General features: G+C 39.3%; 1 protein-coding gene across 1 annotated transcript in view; it reads right to left on the minus strand.

Moving 5' to 3' along the window:
- Window positions 1–8,786: 8,786 nt before the first annotated feature.
- Window positions 8,787–18,192, minus strand: part of WDHD1 (WD repeat and HMG-box DNA binding protein 1) — an 83,497-nt gene continuing 74,091 nt past the window's right edge. Inside the window, exons 23-26 of the mRNA XM_025392009.1 lie at window positions 17,837–18,007; window positions 16,186–16,316; window positions 11,886–12,024; window positions 8,787–9,574 (exon numbers count right to left, since the gene is read on the minus strand). Of these exons, the coding sequence (XP_025247794.1) occupies window positions 9,374–9,574; window positions 11,886–12,024; window positions 16,186–16,316; window positions 17,837–18,007 (642 nt within the window). The 3' untranslated portion in view covers window positions 8,787–9,373. The remainder of the gene's footprint in view (window positions 9,575–11,885; window positions 12,025–16,185; window positions 16,317–17,836; window positions 18,008–18,192) is intronic.

An 18,192-nucleotide genomic window follows, 5' to 3' on the forward strand; every position in this document is an offset into this window, starting at 1 on the left:
ACGGAGTCTCACTCTGTCACTCAGGCTGGAGTGCGGTGGCGTGATCTCGGCTCACTGCAAGCTCTGCCTCCTGGGTTCACGCCATTCTCCTGCCTCAGCCTCCAGAGTAGCTGGGACTACAGGCGCCCACCACCATGCCCAACTAATTTTTTTTGTATTTTTAGTAGAGACAGGGTTTCACCGTATTAGCCAGGATGGTCTCGATCTCCTGAACTCGTGATCCGCCCGCCTCGGCCTCCCAAAGTGCTGGGATTACAGGCATGAGCCACCGCATCTGGTCTGGAAAATTTTTTTAAAAGGAAAAATAGAAGATAGAGATCTATTAAATTAATTAGAGGACTGGACATTTTTTTAAAAGGAAAAATAATAAATAAATACAATTTACGGCCAGACGTGGTGGTTCACACCTGTAATCCCAACACTTTGGGAGGCCAAGGTGGGAGGATTGATCGAGCCCAGGAGTTCGAGACCAGCCTGGGCAAGACGGCGAGACTCTGTCTCTACAAAAAAATTTTAAAAAATCAAGACATTAAAAAAAATCAGCTGTGGCTGGTTCACACCTGTAATCCCAGCACTTTGGGAGGCCAAGACAGGTGGACCATGAGGTCAGGAGATCAAGACCGTCCTGGCTAACACGGTGAAACCCCGTCTATACTAAAAAATACAAAAAAAATTAGCCAGGTGTGGTGGCAGGCGCCTGTAGTCCCAGCTACTCTGGAGACTGAGGCAGGAGAATGGCGTGAACCCAGGAGACAGAGCTTGCAGTGAGCCGAGATCACGACACTGCACTCCAGCCTGGGTGACAGAGAGAAATTCTAAGAAAAAAAAAAAAAAAATCAGCTGGGCATGGTGGCAAATTCTTGTAGTCCCAGCTCCTTGGGAAGCTGAGGTGAGAGAATCCCTTGAGCCTAAGAATTTGAGGCTACAGTGAGCTATGATTGCACCACTGCACTCCAGCCTGGGTGACAGAGTGACACCCTATGTCTAAAATAAGCACAGATAAGTAAAATACAACTTACAAGTAAAGAAACAGCATTATTCCCTTTCTAACAAGTGTTGGAATATTTTAAATTTATGCTTATATTACTATCCTCTTTATCAAAATACTTCAGAGTTTATAAGCCCTTGGGACATATGGTCTAGTGCCATACAAAATTAATTCCATAGTGACATAAATAAACCAGATGGCACAAATCTCTTTGAACAAGATATATGTTTTTGTGAAAGAACACTTTAATTTTGTGCTTTAATTAGCATTATAATGTTAAACCAATTTTGTGTCTTTAGGATTAAGCCAATGGGGTAGCTGAATAGTATTTTTTAATACATTGTTGGATCTGGCCTACTAAAACTTTCACTTAAGATTTTTCATCCCATGTTCATGAATGAGATTGGTTTATAATTTTTCTTTCTTGAACCTTGTCAAATTTTATATCAAGATTATGACTGTCATTATACTCCATAATTATATAAGACTGTAAATTTTACTTCATTATGTGATAGAATTTTAAATTCACCTAGCCTGGTGGTTTTCTTTTTGAAAAGAATTCTAAGTATAGACTGATTTTAAAAACTGGTTATAGACTATTCAGATTTTCTATTTTTTCTTGAGTTAGTTTTACTATAACAACTTTATTGAGCCATAATTCATATACCATACTTTCACTCATGTAAAGTATACAATTCATTTTTTTTTCTGTTATTATTATATTTTTTTTGAGATGGAGTGTTGCTCTGTCACCAGGCTGGAGTGCAATGGCGTGATCTCGGCTCACTGCAAGCTCCGCCTCCTGGGTTCACGCCATTCTCCTGCTTCAGCCTCACAAGTAGCTGGGACTACAGGCACACATCACTACGCCCAGCTAATTTTTGTATTTTTAGTAGAGATGGGGTTTCACCATGTTGGCCAGGGTGGTATCGATCTGTTGACCTCGTGATCCGCCCACCTCAGCCTCCCAAAGTGCTGGGATTACAGGTGTGAGTCACCGCACCAGGCTTTTAGTAAATTCATATAATTATGCAACAACTACCACTATCTAAAACCAGATTCTAGAAAATTTTCATCATTCCAAAAAGAAACCCTGTATTCATTATCAGTCACTCCCACTTTCCCCCTAACTCCCAGTCCTAGGCAACCACCAATCTACTTTCTGTCTCTATAGATTTGCCCATTCTGAACATTTCATAAAAGTGGAATCAAAATATGTGGTCCTCTGTTTGAAGGTATCCTCACTAGCCATCCTGCCTCAAGATAGCCTGCCAGCCCACCCTGCTGATTTCACTCTACAACATCAATTCTGACCTTGATTTCCTGGTTTCTACCCTGCTTGTCAGCCCTATAAAAACTTTCAGGCTGCCAGCCCCCACAAGCTTAAATTGGTATTTCAAAAATCAGACTAGTATATTCTGGACTGAAGAGGGCAGGATCCTGGGCCTCAAGATGAACAAGCCCTGGTCTGACCACGCCTGAGCAGGACAGGAAAGGCTTCATGGATAAGGAGAGTCTTGTCTTTAAAGGGAATTATTTTGAGGCTCTTCCCCTGAACTAGTAGACTAACATCTATATAAGGCCGATTTGGGCTTGAGAGTATGGCCTGGAGTGCTTCTCCCTACTATAGGGACAATGACATATTCTCAATATATTCCTTTTTTTTTTTTTTTTTTTTTTTTTTTTGAGACAGAGTCTTGCTCTGTCGCCCAGGCGGGAGTGCACTGGCGCGATCTCCACTCACTGCAACCTCCACCTCCCAGGTTCAAGCAATTCTCATGCCTCAGCCTCCCGAGTAGATGGAACCACAGGTGCGTGCCATCATGCCCAGCTAACTTTTTATATTTTAGTAAAGAAGGGGTTTCACCATGTTGCCCAGGTGGTCTTGAACTCCTAAGCTCAGGCAATCCGCCCACCTCAGCCTCCCAAAGGGCTAGGATTACAGGCATGCGCCACCTCACCCAGCTTCCCAACTCTTAAATAGCTTACCAGGTTGTTTTCATGTCCTGGTCTGGCATTCAGTATTTACTCAAGCTTTGCACATGAACACCCTATGTTGGAAAATTACTAGCGATCCTAACCCCATGGGTTTCTGACAAGTTTCAGTACTCCCGTAAGTTACTGAAAAATCACTTCTCTGAACCAGAAGTTTATATTCCATTAGGAACACCACTCTATAAATTGCCCTAATTACTTGCTTACTAGTATTTTGTGTTTCTTTTTTCCTCCACCCGTTAATAAAATATCCCTCTTAATAAGTTTTTATTTTTAGAAAAATAGGGTAAAATATGTGGTTCTTTGTGAGGTTTCTTTCACTTATAGTGTTTTTATGGTTTATTCATGTTATAACATGTATCAGTACTTCACTTCTTTTTGTTATCAAATAACATTTATCCATTCATCAGTTGATTGACATTTGGGTTGTTTCTACTTTTTAGCTATCAGGGAAAATGGTGTATGAATATTCATCTATGTTTTCATGTGGATACACAATTTCATTGATTTTGGGCTTATAGCTAGCTGTGGAATTGCCGGTTAACCTTTTGAGGAACTGGTAATGGCACCATTTTACATTCCTACCAGCAACTTATAAGGGTTCCTATTTCTCCATATCCTCACTAACATTTGTTATTGTCCACCTTTCTGATTATGGCCTTATAGCCATCCTAGTGGTAGTAGGTGTGAAGTGTTATCTGTTTGTTTGTTTTCCTTAGAGACAGTCTCACTATGTTGCCCGGGCTAGAACACTACTGTTCACAGGCACAATCATAGTACACTGAGGCCTTGAACTCCACACTTCCAGTAATCTTCCCACCTCAGTGGCCTGAGTAGCTGGGACTACAGGTATGTACCTGTGTGCCCAGCTTCTTTGTGGTTTTTGATTTGCATTTTCCTGATGACTAAACATACTGAGCATCTTTTCATGCGCTTATTGGCCACTGGAATGCAATGGTGCAATCATAGCTTACTGCCGCCTCGAATTCCTGGGCTTTAGGCATTCTCCTGCCTCAGTCTCCTGAGTAGCTGGGACTACAGGCATGCACCACCATGCCCAGATAATTTTTACAATTTTTTTGTGGAGACGAAGTCGAACTTCTGGGCTCACACAATCTCCTACCTCAGAGTTCTCAAAGTGCTGGGATTATAGGTGTGAGCCACTGTACTTGGCTATCACTCTTGATGGTGTTCCCTGAAACATCAAAATTTTTAATTTTGATGTTGACTTCATCTTTTCTCGTTGATTGTACTTCTGGTGTCATATTTAAAGTCACAAAGATTTACATCTGTTTTCTTCTAAGGGTCTTAATAGTTTCAGCTCTTACATTTAGGTCTTGATTCACTATATGGTGTGAGGTATGGCTCCAACCTCTTTGGGATGTGTCTACATGTCCAGCATCATTTGTGGAAAAGACTATCCTTTTTCCATTAAATTTTCCTGGCACTATTGTTAAAAACCAATTAATTGTAAATGAGAGGGTCTATTTCTGGATTCTCCATTCTATTCCATTAATCTTTATGTCTATTCTTATGCCAGTACCACTGTCTTTATAGTAAGTTTTGAAAGTGGAAAGTGTGAATCCTCCAACTTACTCTACTTTTTCAAGAGTGTTTTGGCTATTCTGGGTCCCTTGAATCTCCTTATCAATTTTAGGACCAGCTTGTCAATTTCTGCAAAGAAGCCAGCTGTGGTTTTGATAGGGATTTCATTAAATCTATAAATAAGTTTAGGGAGTATTATCATGTTAACAGTATTAAGTCTTCTGGTCCATAACCGTGAGATGGCTTTCAATTTATTTAGGTCTTCTTTTATGTCTTTCAACAATGTTTTATAGTTTTCAAAGTGTAAGTTTTGTACTTATTTTGTTAAATTTATTCCTAAATGTTTTATTCTTTGTTATCATAAATGTCTCAATTTTAATAAACTTTGCTTTTGTAGGTACCTGTTCATTTCATTAAAGTCTTCCAATTTGTTGTCATAAAATTGTTTGTAATACCTTGAGTCAGTGTTCAACCAAAAAATAGAACTGGTAGAAAATATATGTAAGATTTCTTGCAATGAACTGGCTCACATAATTATGGGGGCTGGCACAGCAAGTCTAAAACCCTAAATCCACAGGCCAGACCTTCAGGATTGGCAGGCTAGAAGCCTTGGGCATGAGCTGAAGTTGCTACCTACAGGTATAATTTCCTCTTTTTTCTCAGGGGAGCCTCAGTTTTGCTCTTATGGCCTTTGAACTGATTAAATCAGGCCCATACAGATGATCTAGGATATTCTCTCTTCCTCAAATTCAACTGATCATGAACTTTAATATCCATAAAATAACATATAAGTCAGTATTTGATTGAATATTGGTGACTCTCGCTTAGCCAATTTGACACACAAAACTGACTACAAGCTTCTTTTTCGTATCTGTATCATTTGTAGTTAATAAATCTCTTTTCATTCCTAAGATCACTTTTTGTGCTTTTCTCACCATGATCAATGTAATATGAATATTAACGAGTGTAACTCTGTCTTCCTTACTTTATATAATAGATATCAAAGACTTATGATTGATTACTAACTTAAAATCATAAGGTACTTTAAACTGTGTCTTAAGTATAAAATGTTTTCACATAATTGTGATTTTAGGCCAAAGACCGGGTTCCAGATGTGGCTAGAAGAAAATATAAGTAATATTTTGTCTGACAATCCTGACTTTTCAGATGAAGCAGACATAATTTTTCTAACTCATTAATCTATCAAAAGACCAACTTTTGGCTTTTTTTATTCCATTATGTTTATTTTCTATTCCATCAGATTTTGTCCTTTATAATACAGTCCCAAAGTGGGTAGAAATTAGTGTCAATCCCAGAATACCACCTTCTACCCATTCTGGCACAGGCCATCCTTCAAATTTTAACCTTGGGGCTGGGTGCGGTGGCTCACGCCTGTAATCCCAGCACTTTGGAAGGCTGAGGTGGGCAGACCATTTGAGGTCAGGAGTTTGAGACCAGCTGGCCTACAGGGGGAAACCCTGTCTCTATGAAAAACACAAAAATTAGCTGGGCGTGGTGGCGTGCACCTATAATCCAAGCTACTCAGGAAGTTGAGGCCAGAGAATCACTTGAACCCAAAAGGCAGAGGCTGCAGTGAACCAAGATCATGCCACTGTACTTCAACCTGGGCAAGAGAGAGACTGTCTCAAACAAACACACACAGGAGTTTGAGACCAGCCTGGGCAACATGGTGAAACCCCATCTATTTAAAAAAAAAATACAAAAACTAGCCAGGTGTGGTGGCATGCACCTACACTCCCAGCTACTTGGGGCTGAAGCAGGAGGATCACCTGAGCCTAGGGAGGTCAAGGCTACAATGAGTTGTGATTGTGCCACTGCACTTCAGCCTGGGTGACAGAGAAAGGCTCTGTCTGAAAAAACAAAAAACAAGAAAAACCCGTACCTCTAATAATTAAAAACAATGCATGATTCTTGAATGGATCCTAAACTGGGGGTAAAAATGGCTAACAGCACTTTGAGGGAAATTTTATTATAAAATACAGGCTATGTAATAACATCATCTGTTAAATTTCTTTGGAGTAATTATGGTATTGTAATTATGCAGAAGAAAATCTTTGTTCTTAGGGTACATGCTGAGTACTGAGGGATGAAGTATATGCATATTTCAAATGGTTCAGAAAAAATCCTGTCTATAAAACATACATGGTAAAATGTCAACAATAAGACGAACTAGAGGAAGGATATACGGGTGTTTACTGTCAAATTTCAAATTTTCTGTAGGTTTGAGAGATTCAAGATGAAAACCTGGGGGAAAATTATATATTCTGATAATAAAACAGATGGGAAACAAAGAGGGCCCATAAGACCAACAGTCACTGATTAATTCTATATGAATGGGCCTCATCCTTTTGTCCAAAGGGACTACCTGGCATCTGTTCCATGTTAGTGACAGTGACTCACTCCAGGCTGCTAAACAGACATGGGAGGCTACAGATTATAGCACAGTCCCCAGAGTTGCACATAACCCCAGTGCCTATTCACTTGCTCTCTGAAATAAATCTGTAAAGTAACCTCCTCCTCCGAGTTTTTGCTTTTGGAGAATAAAATTAAGATTATGTCAATTTTCTTTTTTTTTTTTTTTTGAGACGGAGTCTCACTGTGTCTCCCAGGCTGGAGTACAGTGGCGTGATCTCGGCTCACTGCAAGCTCCGCCTCCCGGGTTCACGCCATTCTCCTGCCTCAGCCTCCCAAGTAGCTGGGACTACAGGCGCCCGCCACCATGCCCGGCTAGTTTTTTGTATTTTTAGTAGAGACGGGGTTTCACCATGTTAGCCAGGATAGTCTCAATCTCCTGACCTCGTGATCCACCCGCCTCGGCCTCCCAAAGTGCTGGGATTACAGGCTTGAGCCACCGCGCCCGGCCAGATTATGTCAATTTTCTATAGTATACAATAAGCTCAAGTAGGCAGTATTATTGATACGATGATTAATATATTAATTTATTTCCATTTTCACTTTCATACTATTCAGTCCCAATTCTCTGGAAAAAAAAAAAAAAAAACACTGGAAAAAAACAGGTTTACTATTATATAGCAGAGAAATAAGGATAACGTTTCTTGGTTTCAAAGTTCAATTTGTAAGTTAAACTGAGTCAACACAAAAACCTTCCTTCAGCCAAATAAAAGTAGGGAATTAAAAACCCTTTTGCAAATTCTTGGTATTATCAGGTTGCTATGAATCTGAAATACACACAGATTATAACCTTAAGCATTAGGCTGACACAAAAGTAATTGCGGTTTTTGCCACTGAAATGGCAAAACTGCATTTACTTTTGTACCAACCTGGTATTATAAACTATATACAAAGCAAGTTGAGGAACCAAAAACAAAATAAATGTCTACAAACATGCTTTCCAATGTACTATAAACAAACCTTTACTTAAGCTCTTGAAATCAAAATTAGTTTGTATAGTATTCAGACCTAATAACAAAGCAAGATGAAATAACAGCATCCTCATTATCAGAATAGTAACTTTTATATAAAAGATTACTATGTGTCAGAAACTAAGTGCTTTCATTTCATTTAATTCTGGTAACAAGGAGGGAACAAAGGCTAGAAATTGGGTCACCAGCCTAACATGACCCAACTATTAGTAGTAGGTAGAGAAGTGGGTCTTTGAACCTAGGTAGTCTGGCTTTGGAATCTGTGCTCACAACCACTGTGCTATCATGTCTCTGATATCAGCTACTAATTAAAAAATCAAAAATGTATGTCTTCCTAACCTTAATCATCATGGGATAAGGAATATTCTTGGCTCCTTTATGTCTAAATTTTCAACATACTTTTTCCCTTTCAACCTATTACTACCCTCAATTTTGAGTCAGCTGATTTTATGTGATTCTTTCCCTCCCACCCTCAGTACACTGCCTTTTATGTGGCTACATTTGTATTAGCCTCTGCTTAGAACAACCAAAAATGTATGAAATGATGAAACCTTGTTTGTTCAATATAAAAGAAGAGTTAAATACTTCCCGTAACTTTGGTCTCTTATCAAGCCTTCAAAGACTTGCTCAGGAAAGTACTGTTGATGTTGATAACCAGAGTATCCCACCAGGAGCACATGATGCCTTGGACTGCAATATTGTCACAGCAGTGTCTTCAGTTCTTCTCTACTGTGTATAATGTGGAGCAAGATGAGGGTGGTGGCAGAAATTATGGTAGTAAATATAAGATATATTTTCTAGAAATATATACATTTCATGGAAAGAAAATATTAAGACCATATCAAGACAAATATACAAATGAGAAAGTTACATTTATCTCAAAAAAATCCAGGCTATACAAACAGACAACTGAAAGCCACACAGGAAGAAATTTCCAAAAAAAAAGTCTCACCTACAAGATTATTTACATGTTTAGGGCCAATATTATTAAAATATGTGGTCCCCTAGGTCTAGTAGAAACATATAGAGTAGTCTATGCTAACACACTTGGGAAGAGGACTATTGTCCTTCCTTGTACATGACAAAAAACAAATGAACCAAACCCCTAGAAGGTATCAATGCACAGAGGTTTTAATACCTTGGCTTTAATGATTTTTCAAGGTAAGAAACAAATTCAAATTGGTTGTGGCTTCAACTCAGTAGTTACAATCACAATGCATCTCTGAAAGGCCCTGCATTTGGAGGCAGAGTAACCTGCAAATATGATAGTTTTTACATATGCCCTGTTACCTACACCGATGTAATTACTACATTATCTTATAAAGACAAACAGTTGCTTCAAACTCTTTAAAAAATATATAATGAGTTTTCCAAAGACTCAAGTCTATATTCAAAGATGAGTAAAAAAAATCCATTACTTTCCTAGGGTCACTTTCTTCCTTTACTCCTGCTTAAATGCAAAAGCTGATAGTTTCTGATTTGTAGAAAAATCTAAAGGTTTCTGCTTTTTAGGCAAATTCAGATTCTCTTTTGTTTTTTCTTCCTGGTTTTCTGTTTCATCGCTTTCATCAACCACACGGTTTCGCTTCTTTGCTTCAGCTCCATCACTTGCCCTTTCTCCTTTGGCTTTGTTAGCCCATGCCTTTGTAAAATAGCAGGGGTGAAAAGAAAATATTTTTAGGAAATAACAAATAAGAAGTAAATGATTTATTTACTTTTCCAGGTAATATTTTTATATATAAAGCAAAATAATTAGCACTTGAATTAAGTGTTCTCATTGTTAACAAATCTTTTATTACTTAAATGCACAGCACATTAAACATTTGTACTACTTTTATATCTCAATCTAAGCTTTGCTTATATTAATCACATAGTTGCAAAATACTATAATTACAATACTATTTAAAAATGAAACTTTTTATTCTAAGATAATTGCAGTTTCACATGCAGTTGTATGAAATAATACAGAAAGATCCTGTGTAGCCTTGACCCAGTTTTCCCCAGTGGTAACATTTTGCAAAACTATAGTCCAACAATCACAACTATAGGGAACTGACATTGAAACAATCCCATTTTACTTCTATCATTTGGGTGTATGTATGTACAGTCAAAATACAGAACCGCTTCCCCAAGCCCCAACTCCGACTCCAACCCCTGGCAACCACTACTCTATTCTCCATCCTGATCACGTTATCATTTCAGGAATGTTATATAAAGGAGTATATATTCTTTGGGGTTTGGTTTTTATTCACTTAGCAAGAGCCAGATAAGGTCCACTCATTTCATCTGTCTCTTAAATCTCTTTTAATCTATAAGAGTTCCCCGCTCCTACTTTATTTCCCTGGCCATTTCAAGGGCTCTTCAAGCTGTAGAATTTCTCACATTAACAAACTGGATTTAAGTAAATGTTTACGGTTTACCTTAAGAACACTGATTACATTTTTAAGTATTCAAAAACACAATCACAGCCTTTGCCAAATCTCTTCCTTTTTTGCAGTGTAAGGTCTTATTTATTTAGATGCCATTTTATCGAACAACAAATGAGAAACATAAAATTGTAAATGAGGTTCTAAATGATGCTAAAGGTGTTCAGACCAGTTTCTGGCTTCTTCATTACACAACACCATTTTCATAAAACCCAATTTACCAAAGCAAGTATCTATGTTACTAGGTGCCTGTGCTGCGCCCTGCCATTCCTGGGGAAGTGAAACCTGAGGATTTAACTGGTACACCACACACATTCCTTCCACTTCTAACACAGAAATTGCTCCTTCCTTCCTTCACATGGCAGAAGTTCATGAGAAGCAAGCCAGACACCTGTCCTAATTGCCATGTCAAAGGCTGGAACAGAACACCAGTCTTTTTCCCAAAAGGAATAGTCTCATGGAGTATCCAATGTGTAAGTAGATAGAATTTCTAAAAATTCTGCTTGCAAGAACCCTAAAGTAGTATTCAAAAAATGTGAATTCATTTTTACTTATTAATTTTTTTTCCCCCTTGAGACATGGTCTCACTCTGTCACCCATGCTGGAGTGCAGTAGCACAATCACGGCTCACTGCAGCCTTGACCTCCTGGGCTCAAGTAAGTGATCTTCCCACCTCAGCCTCCTGAGTAACTGGGATTACAGATGTGTGCCACCATGCCAGGCTAATTTTTAAATTTGTTGTAGAGATGGGGTATCACTATGTTGTCTAGGCTGGTCTCAAACTCCTGGGTTCAACAGATCCTCCTGCCTTGGCCTCCCAAAGCTAGGATTATAGGCTTGAGCCAATGAACTCAGCTTGACACTTTTGATTTTTAACAAATGTATCTTTTCTTGGGGTATCCTCCTAACTTAAAACATACAGGAACTTACAGAAATTAAAACAGTAAACTGTCAAAAAATTAATCATCCAGGCTGGGCAACACAGTGAGAGCTTATCTCTACAGAAAAAAAAAAAAAAAGAGGACAATTGCTTCAGCCCAGGAGGTCGAGGTAGCAGTGAGCTGTGATCACACCAAGACACTCCTGCCTGGATGAAAAAACAAGACCTGCCTCAAACAAAAACAAAACAAAAAACCCATCACCATTACATAATAATTACTACCTATCCATATTACAACATATACGACAAACTCTTTCAAAAAAAGTTTGGTGGATGTATTCAATTTCCAAAAACAGAAAAAGGTTTTTCCTTTTTTTTTTTTTAAAGTTATCATGATTGTTATTATCATCGTTGTTATTATTATTAGAGATTATTATTATTATTATTATTATTGTTAGAGATGAGGTCTCATTATGTTGCCCAGGCTGATCACAAACTGCTGAGCTCAAGTGATCCTCCCGCCTTGGCCTCCCAATGTGCTAGGATTACAGGCGTAAGACACCACACTCGGCCAAAAGGCATTTCTATAATAATTTTTTAAATCTGGGAATTCACTAAGATCTCAATCTTGGCACAATTATCCTTACCTTTCTTTCTTCAGTTGACAATACTCTAAACCGAATCATTCCTTCTTTTATTATGTCTGCTTCATCTGAAAAGTCAGGATTGTCAGACAAAATGTTACTTCTATTTTCTTCTAGCCACATCTGGAACCCAGTCTTTGGCCTAAAATCACAATTATGTGAAAATATTTTATACTTAATACAGAGTTAAATCTTTGACATCTATCATGTAAAATAAGGAAGACACAGTTACACTCATTAATATTCATATTATGCTTTTTTTTTTTTGAGACGGAGTCTCACTCTGTCACCCAGGCTGGAGTGCAATGGTGCGATCTCAGCTCACTGCAACCTCCGCCTCCTGAGTTCAAGCGATTCTCCTGCCTCAGCCTCCCAAGTAGCTGGAATTACGGGCATGCGCCACCACATCCGGCAAATTTTATGTATGGGGTTTCACCATGTTGGTCAGGCTGGTCTCATACTCCTGACCTCAAGCGATCTGCCCACCTTGGCTTCCCAAAGTGCTGGGATTACAGGCATAAGCCACTGTGACTGGCCTCATATTACTTTAAACTGCCTAGAGACTGCAGGATCAATGAACTGGAAAATCCTTTGTAAGGTAAATTCAAAAGGATCACTCACATTTGTATTTTCCAAGTGTAGCAACCATGAACTCTGTACTTTCAACTTTTTAATGAATGTTGACAGGCTCAAGGTCTCTAACCTCACTTAGCCCTTGTGGCCTGGTAAAATTCTTCCACATGTCCTTGGTACACTCTTTTTCTATTTCCCCAAACCAGCTATTTGAATTCCTCACTACTTTTCTCAAGTCCCTTTCCCATCGCCTCACCCTTGCTCTCAGAGCTGACCTGCATCAGCATTAGGTGAAGCATGGACACAGCACATTTGTACATTTCATTAGATTCCACTCATGACATAAATTGTCTTTAAGTTACACAAGTGAAGGTTTAATGCAAATATTTAACATTTACTGATCACTTACTATCTACTAGGCACTATTCTAAAAGCTTTATGTATAATACCTCATTTAAATGACAATAACACTATGAGATAGATACAATTATTATCTCCATTCCATAAATAAGAAAAGGGAGGCTCAGAGAGGTGAAATAACTTACCCCAGGTTACACAAACAGTAAAACTCAGACCTGGGATTCAACAACCAGGCAATTTGACTCCAGAGTCTATGGTTTTGTTTTTTTACATAGACAGAGTCTCGCTCTTTCCCCCAGGCTGGAGTGCAGTGGCTCCATTTCAGCTCACTGCAACCTCCACCATCTGGGTTCATGTGATTCTCCTGCCTCAGCCTCCCGAACAGCTGGGACTATAGGCACGCACCACCACACCTAGCTAATTTTTGTATTTTTAGTAGAAACAGGGTTTCACCATATTGGCCAGGCAGGTCTCGAACTCCTGACCTCGTGATCCGCCCGCCTCAGCCTCCCAAAGTGCTAGGATTACAGGTGTGAGCCGCTGTGCCTGGCCCAGAGTCTCTTATGTTTAACTCACCAGTTATACACCCCTGACTAGGATGAACCTAAACGAATCCTAAATAACAAGTCTAAACGTTTTTTAATTTTATGTATTTATTTATTTTTTTGAGACAGAGTCCCGCTCTCTTGCCCAGGCTGGAGTGCAGTGGTGTGATCTCGGCTGACTGCAAGCTCTGCCTTCCGGGTTCACGCCATTCTCCTGCCTCAGCCTCCTGAGTAGTTGGGACTACAGGCTCCCGCCACCACTCCCAGCTAATTTTTTGTATTTTTAGTAGAGACGGGGTTTCACCGTGTTAACCAGGATGGTCTTGATCTCCTGACCTCGTGATCCGCCCATCTCGGCCTCCCAAAGTGCTAGGATTACAGGCTTGAGCCATCGCACCTGGCCTAAACTTTTTAAGGTTAAAAAAATTGTATTAAAAAATTACTAATATGACCATAACCACTTGCTCTAATTTCTGAAAATATGCAAATTTTAAGTAATCTTAACATAAACCGATTTCCAGAAAAATAACAGAACAAATCAAAACAAGTAAAAATCAAGGTATAACAAAGGTTCTTGAATTTCCAAAAATTAATGAAGACCCATTTTAATGAAACTTGGAGCAATGTCACAAATCTATCTGACAGCCTGCAATCTTCTGCTTCTAAACAGCTATTTTAAAAAACAAAACCAAACTTCAACATTTCTTTCTTTTTTTGTTTTTTAAAGAGGTGTGAGTCTCACTATGTTGCCCAGGCTGGCCGCAAACTTCTGGGCTTAAGCAACCCTTCTGCCTCAACCTTCTAAGTAGCTGGGACTAAAAGAGTGCACAGCCACCTGGCTAAAATTGGACATTTCTGATTTAGTATATCAACATCTGTGAAAAATATTAGTTTTAATAGTCGTAATTCCTTAAAATTTCAAAAAGTAAGTTTTATGTATAACCGATAGTATGAAAAATTAAATTATCAATCTTCTTTGTTGTTGTTTCAAGAGACAGGGTCTTGCTTTGTCGCCCAGGCTGGAGTGCAGTGGTATAATCAGCTCACTGCCACCTCAAATTCCTGGGCTCAAGCAATCCTGCCACCTCAAATTCCTGGGCTCAAGCAATCCTCCCACCTCAGACTTCCAAGTAGCTGGGACTACAGGCACGTGCCACCACACCTGGCTGATTTTAAAACTTTTGGTAGAGACGGGGTCTCCCTACATTGCCCAGGCTGGTTTCAATCTCCTGGGCTGAAGCTATCTGACCACATTGGCCTTCCAAAGTGTTAGGCTTGGCCAGGTGTGGTGGCTCACACTTGTAATCCAAGCACTTTGGGAAGCTGAGGTGGGCAGATCACTTAAGGCCAAGAGTTTGAGACCAGCCTGGTCAATGTGGCAAAACTCCATCTCTGCCAAAAAATAACAAAATTAAAAGGCATGGTGGCACACACCTGTAATCCCAGCTACTCAGGAGGCTGAGGCATGATAATCGCTTGAACCCAGGAGATGGAGGTTGCAGTGAGCTGAGATTGCACCAGTGCGCTCCAGCCCTGGTGACAGAGCAAGACTGTCTCAAAAAAAGCATTAGGCGGGTCAGGCATGGTGACTCACAACTGTAATTCCTGTGCTTAGGCGGGTGGGGCATGGTGACTCACAACTGTAATTCCTGTGCTTTAGAAGGCCAAGGCGGGTGGATCCCCTGAGGTCAGGAGTTCAAGACCAGCCTGACCAACATGGAGAAACCACGTCTCTACTAAAAATACAAAATTAGAAGGGCGTAGAGGCACATGCCTGTAATCCCAGCTACTCAGGAGACTGAGGCAAGAGAATCACTTGAACCCGGAGGCAGAGGTTGTGGTGAGCCGAGATTGTGCCACTGCACTGCAGTCTGGGCAACAAGAGCAAAAAAAAAAAGTTAGGCTGAAGAAAAAGCATGAGCCACTACGCCCGGCCTATCAATTTTCTTAAATAAAATTTTCATTGTTTAAGACCTAAATTAAATTCAGAACAAAACAGGAAATGTGAAAACCACAGCCACTCCCTCAAACTAAACTGGTTCACATAAAGTTATCAGGAAAATAAGATACACTTTATTTTATTATTATTTTTCTCCCTGGACTGCTCAGCATGAGAAAAATAAGATATATTATGGCAAAAATGAAATTGTGACTATTCTTTTCTTTTTGTTTTTTCTGAGAAGGAGTCTCACTCTGTCACGTAGACTAGAGTGCAGTGGCGCAATCTTGGCTCACTGCAGCCTCCATCTCCTGGGTTCAAGCAATTCTCCTGCCTCAGCCTCCTGAGTGCCCAGCCACTATAAAGAAGTTCTTTATGTAGTAATAGAAAATAAGCTGCAAAAGCTATTGTTAAGTGAAAAAAGTAAGGTACAGAATAATGTGTGAAACAAAAAATAGACAAATAGGTATTTGCACATAAACAGAATAATTTTGGAAAGCTCCACAAGAAACTTGTTGCAGTGGTTGTTTTTGGAGACAGAAACTAGTTGGATGAAACTACTTATTAACACACTTCTTTTTGTATCTTTTGTTGTTTCTTCCCATTAAACTATTTAAAAACAAACAAAAAAAATTATAAAATATATCCCAATAAAATATATCTACCATTTAAAAATATACAATTTACTAAAGCATATTTTAATAAATATTGTAAATAGACATTAGTATCTGTGGCTTCCTTAAAGCCACAAGTGTCCAGAATGCCCACTACCAATGCCAATGTATTATTTGTATTAAGGAATAACAGCACTGCATAATTTTGTATTGCTACTACTGTATACTTTTTATACTTGGTCACTGCATGCTAAATTTCTCTATGTACTGACCTTTGGTTTTCAGTGTTTTGAGGACATATAGCTGGGGTTTCAGATAATACATTTTTAGGATTTTCTTCTTTCACTTCCTCAGTTTTATTAGTTTGAGAATTTCTTTTCTGGAAATAGGATGCTGCAGATGCCTATAAAAACAAATGTGAACACTGCAATAACATCTAGTATAATTTTATATGTTTTATAAGCAAGTTCTGAAAAATGTGAAGAAACATCTATAATTACTGATAATTCTTATACTAACACGTGAAATCTTGAGTTCTTAGTTGTAAATAAATAGGCAAACACATGCAAAACCAAAAAAGTATACTTCAGATTCCATGTTTTCTTTTTTTCTTTTTTTTTTTTTTTTTGAGACGGACTCTCACTCTGTTGCCCAGGCTGGAGTGCAGTGGTGCGATCTCGGCTCACTGCAACCTCCGCCCTGAGTTCAAGCGGTTCTCCTGCCTCAGCCTCCCAAGTAGCTGGAATTACAGGCGCCTGCCACCCTCCTGGCTAATTTTTTGTATTTGTAGTACAGACAGAGTTTCACCATCTTGGCCAGGCAGGTCTTCAACTCCTGACCTCGTGTGATCCATCCGCCTCGGCCTCCCAAAGTGCTGGGATTACAGGCGTGAGCCACTACGCCTGGCCTAAATTCCATGTTTTCTAAGTGAATACAATTATATGAAATAGAAAAGATAAACAATAGATCTATTTTACTGATGACAAATCCGGGATCAAATACTTATGAGAGTGGAAAAATCAGGATTCAGAACAAGGAAAAATTAGGGCCATGTACAGTATCAGTCACTATTAAATAATAGTAACTAATAGTAAATATTTACTATGAATAATAGTAAATAAGAATATACATCAGAACTATCTGGGTGATTTTAATAAAAATACAGATAAATGTCTGAGCTTCTGGGGTCTGAGTAAATACATTTTTAAAAAGTGATTCTATAAAAACAAGGAGCGGGGCAGGACAGGCTGGGTGTGGTGGCTCATGCCTGTAATCCCAGCACTTTGGGAGGCTGAGGTAGGTGGATCACTTGAGGCCAGGAGTTCGAGACCAGTCTGGCCATCATGCTGAAACCCCATCTCTACTAAAAATACCACAATTAGCTGGGCGTGGTGACAGGCCCGTGTAATCCCAGCTACTCAGGAGGCTGAGGCATGAGAATTGCTTGAACCCAGGAGACAGAGGCTGCAGCGAGCTGAGATCCTGACACTGCACTCCAGCCAGCCTGGGTAACAGAGTGAGCCTCTGTCTCAAAAAAGACAGGGAGAGCAGGATAGTGGTCATGGAAGTCAGAATCTGCTACAAAGTGTGTAACAACTCATGAGGCAGAAGAGGGAGTGATTCTGAAGCAAAAACACAACTATTTTGGGGTTTGTTTTTTTCAGATGGGGTATCTCTTATAGTTTCCCAGACTGGACTCAAACTCCTGGGCTCAAGTGATCCTCCCACCTCAGCCTCCTGAGTAGCTGGGACTACAGGTGTGTGCCACTGTGCCCAGGTGCAAAAACAGAATTGAACCCACTTCCCTAACAAGACAATTGTAAACAATCATAACCTCCTATCCTATATCTGAAACAGTGAACAAAACTGAAGACAAACAGATCCCATGCTGTTTACTGCAGATGAGGGTAGCTGAAACAGTACCTGCTTAGGCTTCGGCTTTGGAATCAGAGGCTTTATAATGGGAGACTTTTCATTATTTGTAGTTCGATTAAGTGCAGTGGATTTCTTGGATGATTTGCCCATATTGTCTAAAATATTAGTTGAACGTGCTGAATTCATTGACATGGCTGGTTCTTTGGAACTGGCTGATACCTAAAGAGCAAACTAGTGTTAGCACTTTATGTTTAAAGAAGGAAAATATCCCAAGAGATTTATTTTTTCTTAAAATTTCTGTTAAGTTTGTATTGCCATCTCATCTTTAGAACTAAATACATTTGGTACAATCCAAATTAAGAATGATACATATATTCCCAAATATCACATCCCCAAGAAAGACA

Source organism: Theropithecus gelada, chromosome 7b, assembly GCF_003255815.1.
Source record: "Theropithecus gelada isolate Dixy chromosome 7b, Tgel_1.0, whole genome shotgun sequence".
NCBI lineage: Eukaryota > Metazoa > Chordata > Mammalia > Primates > Cercopithecidae > Theropithecus > Theropithecus gelada.